At 40.7% G+C, this 7,500-nt stretch overlaps 1 protein-coding gene across 1 annotated transcript in view; it reads right to left on the reverse strand.

Annotated features, from left to right (window-relative positions):
• Window positions 1-855: 855 nt before the first annotated feature.
• LOC137971270 (uncharacterized) overlaps window positions 856-7,500 on the reverse strand; it is a 13,421-nt gene continuing 6,776 nt past the window's right edge. The window contains exons 2-3 of the mRNA XM_068818066.1: window positions 2,270-2,347; window positions 856-1,232 (exon numbers count right to left, since the gene is read on the reverse strand). Of these exons, the coding sequence (XP_068674167.1) occupies window positions 1,196-1,232; window positions 2,270-2,347 (115 nt within the window). The 3' untranslated portion in view covers window positions 856-1,195. The remainder of the gene's footprint in view (window positions 1,233-2,269; window positions 2,348-7,500) is intronic.

The following is a 7,500-nucleotide window of genomic DNA, read 5'->3' on the forward strand; positions in this document are numbered from 1 at the left end:
CACGCACACGTCATGCAGCGCAGACGACGAAGGTAAACACGATGCTAAAGGCGCAAACAATTTCCATAAGAATGAAACGTGAAAGTATGTGGCATTATGGGATAGCTGTGGACCCAGGTCTTCTCGGAAATGTCACGCAATGAAAAAAATATAAAATAGACAATCGCTTTGAGAACGTCGCATTGATTTTACTCTATTGAATGTTCGGTGACCCCCATTTTTCTTTCCGTAGATCACTTCCTTTCCTAATTTTGTACATTTTAACAAAAAACCAAAAAAATCTGTACGAGAGAAGTTTTATGCTCTCGTGCGACCGACGTTTTCTTTCTTAGACTAATATGTATCCTCTTTCAAGGTCTATTTCACCTCAGAAAAAGACATCAGCTGCAAAAGTTTGTTTAGTTATATTATTTATGTTGAATTGAGTACGTTTACCTGATCTAAATTTCACTAATGTAGCTCGTTTATTGCTGACAGTTGTAAGCTAAGATCGTCTTAAAATAACGGAATCTTCTCTAAGGCCCGTTTCAAACGTCGAACTTTTCATGTGCCGAATCTAATGCAAATGAGCGAAAACAATAGATTTTCTCATTTGCATTAGATTCGGCACATGAAAAGTTCGACGTTTGAAACGGGCCTTAGTGCACCTTATGATCTCGAAAATGAGCACGGTGACCCCCATTTTTTTGCCTTTTTGGCAAAAGTAGATCATTACCTTTCTGCGTGGCAAGTTTAAAAAAAATCTGTACGTGGGAACGTTTTGGGCGCGAACGTCCTTAAGTAGCACACGAGCATCAAAGCCTCTAGAAGCCCGAAGGAAGAAATTCAGTTATTTTCCGTGAGTACTCTCTTCATATGAAATTTTAATTCACCACGTTGTGTTCCATTACAAATTATTCTAAATAGGTTTCTTCCAGCTGCTTTAATAGGCCATGTCCGTGTTCATGTCTGTCTCCTCTTCAAAGCGAGTCTAAGTGCGAAGTTTTTGTGACGGAAATTAGTTCTTTTTTAAATAAAAATGAAAACTAATTTTCATAAGAAAAACTTCGCACTTAGACTCGCTTTGAAGAGGAGGCAGACATGAACTCGGAAGTGGCCATTTGTTTACGTGGATGATTCCCTTGTCTTGATTAGCGAAGCATGAAAGATGAACCCAAGGCCTTTAATATAACTACTGATTGGTATGTTGTCACGCCTACTGCGTTTCACTGATGCGTGAAATGTGACCATCCCTGTGTGAAAAAGAGAAAAGGAAACAAGTGATTCATTCTACGCATAAACTAAATTGACGACTACCTAACCTACTGAAAATTGACTCATTTCTCATTCTATTGTGTATGGTTTTTGTTAAATCTTCACGTTGCGAAAATAGATTTTTTTTCGACGTGGACATGAGGATTCTCGGAAGAAATCGGAATTCTCCTTCGCGGACACGTGCACATGCATCTCTTGGTTTCCTAAATCGTGGAAAAAATTTACCATCTCATCTGTTATCTTCATGTTATAGGACTTAACTCGTATGGGGGTGTTGGCTTCTTTATACAAAAGCTTTGAAACTCATTTAGTGTGTACACTATTTGAAACCAACACAAGAACTCATTAGACAGTGCACACAAGTACCGCCAACAGTAAAGGACTTCAAACGTTGCCTGAAGAAAGATTTAACGTTGAAATCTTAAGAGTCTTGAATACACACCTTGAGCCAACTAATTTATTTCAATTATCTTTTTACTTTTTATTAACTTATATCACCCGTACATAGTTTCTGTTTATTTAATTGTACCTTTAATTATTCTGAAAAGCCTTGTTGGGACGAATGAAGTGTTAATGTATAAATTATGCTTTTCTCGTGGCTCGTTTTGCTAACTGCAGGGACCCAAGGTTTAAAATTGGTCAACATTTAAACTCCGACTTTGAAGCCAAAAAGTATCATCAAAATATTTCTGTAGCACAAAGTAATTGTCTCTGTTAGTATTAAGCTTGTAAAGCCAATGACCAACTGGAAAGGAAGAAAACGGTATAAAAACACTTTAAAGTATCCTTGCATTACCAACTACTCAACAACCGAGAGTGAGGTCATTTTTTATTGTAATTTGGTCGAGGCCTTGCCGTACTGCAATACAGCTCAGCCGCGGTTTGAGATTTTACTGAGCTACTTGATTTTGTTCACATCATGAAATGACTTTTTTCTCTATGTAAGTGAAAATCAAACAAATTTATCATCGAAAAAGAATCTGCGAACTCGCAAACGTTGGAAAAATGTACTCACCTTTCATCTTGTTCTTGTGGTAATTTAGTGCACGACCGAAACCTGGCACAATTGTGAGGTCTTCTAGCGGCTTCATTCCTGTTCGAAGATAGAAATAGTTCAATGAAAACTTGCAAAGGCGGTCGTCATTTCGGTCTTCAAAAAAAGGTCACTTTTTATTGAAATTTGGCTTTTCCTACATAATTTCCTTTGATAATTTTCCTGAAGGGGAACAACTGACAAGAAATGATTTTTTTTACTACATAACAACAAAGTTTAGAAATGTAACACATGGGATGCTGCGGGCCCCTTCCTTTCTCAGTCCTCTTCATTTCAGTACTCGGTCGGGCCCCACTGTTTTAGCTTGAGATTGTCGTAGCCGGTTATATATGTTGAGGTGTGTTTTGGCATGGGTTTTATCTTAAAAAAAAAAAAACCGACGAGTTCCTAGTAACCTTTTCTCTATCTTTTAATGGGAACCTACATCTATTTTGCCTACGAAAATGGGGTGAACGGAGAAAGGAAGGTTTCACGTTCGAATACAACTACTTAAAAGACAAGGAACTGCCTTAGAGGAACATTAGCATCGGTCAAAAACCAGGCATGGTCTAAATAGTGGGATACAAACACCAGGAATCGGTCGGAGAACGGCACGTGGCACGTGAGCCGGCACGAGAAGATAAAAGACAGCAAGGCTGCGACACATTTAGTTCGTGCATAATTTTTTACCGGCTGTGTCCATATTAGGTCAGTTTGTAAAGATCGGCGGATCAAATACTCCGTACGACCCAGTCTGTTTTATGAACACTGGCTTGTTTATAATTGTAAATATGAATGCTACAGCTATAAAAAATCCGTTCATTAAAAAATTGAAGCATACACATCTCTTGATTTGCAGGTTGCTGTCGCAACTTGCACCCTAGTATAGCATGATTTGTGGCCGACCAACACCAAAGTCGCTTCGTCTAGTACTAAAAAGCCCGGATTCTCTCTAATTGGCCAAAGAGGAAAATACCAAGATGCTCTTTGTTTGCATAGTTTAAGCATTGTTTCCAGTTTCTCTTGGGACTTGAAATGGTCCCAAGAGAAAACAAAAATAATGCTTATTCACAATTTTGGGTGGACAAAAAGAGTATCATTTATGGTATTTTCCGCTTCGGTCAATTAATATTGGGTTTCGATAAAAGAAAACGCTTCTGCGCATGATTTCTTGCTTTAACTTCATTCTTTTTAGTTTTAACAACATGCTTAAAAGCCAGGGGCCAGTTGTTAAAACGACGGATTCGCTATCCACCCTGATAAATCACTATCCAGTGGATAAGTCATAGCGAAACCAATTGTGCTATCCAATTGATAGTGATTTATCCGGTGGATAGCGGTATCCACCTTTTGAAAAACCGGGGCCAGTCTTTTAAAAGGTCGAATACCGGCACTCAGGTTTTAAAAATTGCCTCTGGGAAAAGGACTTTTAAATGATCGGAGGACCGCGTCACAACCCTTGTTCAAAACTCTTTGGCACGTTAAAGAACCGACACACTAATCGCAAACAATTTAAGGGTCGAAGAGAGTGTACGACTACGAGTTTTTGGCTTCGAGCAAGCGCATCAAAGTTGGGGTGCGAGATCTAGAAGAGCACAAAAAAGAACGCTGATCACTTTTTCGCCTTGTCCTGTTTCTCCTTTTCCGCTTCCCAAAGAACGCTTGATCGCCTGTTACCGAGTGACCAGGCATTTAAATAATGGTAATTGAACTGAGTGGAGTGCAATTTATTATGGTAATAGGGCTGAGTGAGTCCAATTTGGTCTGTAATCAAACGAGTGATTAACAAAATCGAACGACCGCGTAGCGGCAGTCCGATTTGTTTAATCACGAGTATGATTACAGACAAAATTGGACGACACGAAGTCCTGTTACCAATTAATCAAAACCATTACTTACTAGTAACTTATTTAATCTTATTTCTTGTTATTAACTTTTATCACCTGAACATAATTTGTTTAATTTGATATATCACTTCAATTGTTCCTTAAAACGGAAAGTATTTATGTATAATCATAGTTAGTAGCTAACTATGATAATTTACGCAAATCTCGTTAGCGAACCAAAACAGAATGGCTCGTTATGCTAACTGCAGGGACAGTAGACTTTTAAAACTTGTCAACATATTAACTCTGATTGTTAAGCCGATATTATCCATAAAATATTGAATAGTAAACGTCCTGTATCACAATGTAATTGCCCCTATTTGCGACAGTCCATTTCACGCTCGGTAATCAGAGACGGAGATATGTTCCCGCACTAAGGAGCCCAACGTTAAATACGGCTTTAAGACTCTAGAAGAACGCCAAAGCTTAAACATCACACACATCAGATCTCATACTAAAACTGGAAAAACTCCCAACCAGCCAAAACTCAAACTAACTCGAAACCGCGCCGGTGGGAAAGGCGACAGTGAAATGGAGGAGGCTGATCAAGTCAGCGTAAGAGTCTGCCAGGGCTTGGGCAGAAGAGTCGTGACGAGATAATAACTCTGAAGGACCTCCGGGACGTAAAACCTGCGCAACTTTCAAACAACGAGAAGCTTTGAGCTTTGGGAACGTGGCGCCAACCAACATGCTCCATAATGTCTGCAAGCTGACTACCCGAAAGGTCTAAAGTGATGGCCAAGCCGGCTCTAAAGTTGTGCAAATTTTCCCCAGAGAGGGTGAATAAAAATATCTACAGGCTTCCAGCCCTCGAGCGGGAAAACGGCAAAACAACAACAACAACAACAACAACAACAACAACAACAAAAAGGATAATCGCAGAAGGGAAAAAAGACGCAAGAACCCACCCAAGGGATGGCAGCCTGAGCGTCGGTAAGTTCACTAGGGCATTAGACACCCTTTCAGCCTACCATTGGAAAGGATAAAGAAACGTAAAAAAGAGAAAACAGTGCGAGAAAAAATTACATTATGACAGAAACAAAAAGGTGCCGCAAAAATCGGAGGGAACACAAAGACACAACAATTTACAGAACACTAAAATAGAAACAAAACGAGGGGAGACAAGGGCAAAAAACATGAAGACCAGGAAGAAACAAAAGTCTAAGGCGTGCAAAACAAAAACAATGAACTAAATAGGCGTCAGGGGAATAGTACTGGACAAAGGCCAAAAATATGCGCGGCCAAGCTGGGAAATAAAAAAACTTTTGAAAACAATAAAGCCAAATAAGCACGCAGAAACTAAAATAAAGGGGGAGAGGAAAGTGCTACACAAAACCATTGGCGGATTGCGAGGCGAAGGAAGAACGTATTAAGGACGTTCGCGCCCATTGCTACTGCGCATTTTTTCGCGCATGTCACGCACACGTCAAGCATCGCAGACCACGCAGGTAAACACGATACTAAAGGCGCAAAAATTAGCAAAAATTTCCCACAAGAATAGAACGTGAAAGTATGTGGCATCATGGGATAGCTTTAGACCCAGGTCTTCTCGGAAATGTCACGCAATGGCTTGACAGTGCGAATAAACAATCGCTTTGAGAACTTCGCAGCGATTTTACTCTCTTGAATGCTCGGTGACCCCCATTTTTCGTTCAATAGATCACTTCCTTTCTTGATTTTGTCCATTTTAACAAAAAACAAAAAAAATCTGTTCTTGAGAAGTTACAAATATTTGGCCTTTTATGCTCTCGTGCGACCGAAGTTTTCTTTCTTAGACTAATATGTATCGTTTTGCAAGGTCTATTTCACCTCGGAAAAAGACATCAGCTGCAAAGGTTAATTTAGTTATATTAGTTATGTTGAACTGTGTGCGTTTACCTGATCTAAATTTCACTAATGTAGTTTTTTTATTGCTGACAGTTGTAAGCTAAGATCGTCTTAAAGTAACGCAATCTTCTAAAAAATGCACCTCATGATCTCGAAAACGAGCACGGTGACCCCCCATTTTTTTTGCCTTTTTGGCAAAAGTAGGTCATTACCTTTCTGCGTGGCAAGTTTTAAAAAAATCTGTACGTGGGAACGTTTTGGGCGCGAACGTCCCTAAGCAAACTAATAAAGTACGCGAGGTAACGGGAAGACAGCGAGAAAAGGACTAAACAAAAACCCGTCGAGAGGCAAAATATTCGAAAACACAAGATAGCGGAAAGAAAAGAAACTAATTATAAGAAATCATACAAGTAACAGGGAAGGGAGGGAATGCACCGCGCAAACCCGACGCTTGGAAGGCGAAATACACGAATCAAAAAATTACCACAAAGTACAGAGATCGGATAAGCGAACAAAAGCCGAAAGGGGCGAAGGAAAGACAGCACTGCGCAACATCATGGTTTGCGAGGCGAAGCACCCGCAAACAAACAAACGTGTGCAAAAAGGGGAAGGGAACTGAAGAGAGAAGCACTACACAAAACCGAAGTTTGCGAGGCGAAGCACACTTACATAACAAATAAAACGTGTGCAAGGGAGAGAGGAGCCGAAGAGAAAAGCACTATGCAAACCCGGTGTTTGCGAGGCGAAGCACATTCAAATAACAAGTAAAGCGTGTGCAACGGAGAAGGGAGCCAAAAAGAAAGCACTACAGAAACCCGGTGCTTTCGAGGCGAAGCACACTGACATGATAAATAAAAGGTGTGCAAAAGGGGACAAGAACCGAGCAAAACAGCCAAATCGGTCTAAGCGAAATATAGGCGTACAAAAGATAAAATAAAAAGGAGGGGACCAAAACTATCGAAAAAATGGTGCCAACAAGCAGCCACGTGGACGACAAAGGGGAGGGAAAGGCGAAAGGGCGAACACCAGCCAGGGAAAAACCAAGCAGTAAAACGAGCAAAAATTACACCTGCAAAGGAGCTTGATTTTGCTGAGGATTCTCAACATTAGCTGCGGCGACCGGAGGCACTTGAATCAGGGCTTGAGCGGCGGGAACAGCAGCTTCAACTGGAGCTTGAGCGTCAGCCATAACACGGCAATGTTGCAAGAGGATTCTAGCGCGAACTGGGCCTAAATGAAATGCAGAGCTCTTATTTATACTCGCGCTGCAAGGGACTGCCGCGAATACGTCTGCGTTCGTGGGCTAATTGCTAGGGATTTCAATTGAGGCGCGGACGGCATCTGGAAGTGAGCTGCTTACCCTTTTAACTTGTCTCAGTTATCACTTCCACCTTTATATTGGTTAGTATCTTTCCTCCATTTGAGATGATTAGTTTAAAAATCTGGGAGACACTACTGCCTTGCCATGCCAGTCCAGGATTAGCCTGTTCCAGGCTCTCA

This window comes from Montipora foliosa, chromosome 9 (assembly GCF_036669935.1).
Source record: "Montipora foliosa isolate CH-2021 chromosome 9, ASM3666993v2, whole genome shotgun sequence".
NCBI classification, from domain to species: Eukaryota; Metazoa; Cnidaria; class Anthozoa; order Scleractinia; family Acroporidae; genus Montipora; species Montipora foliosa.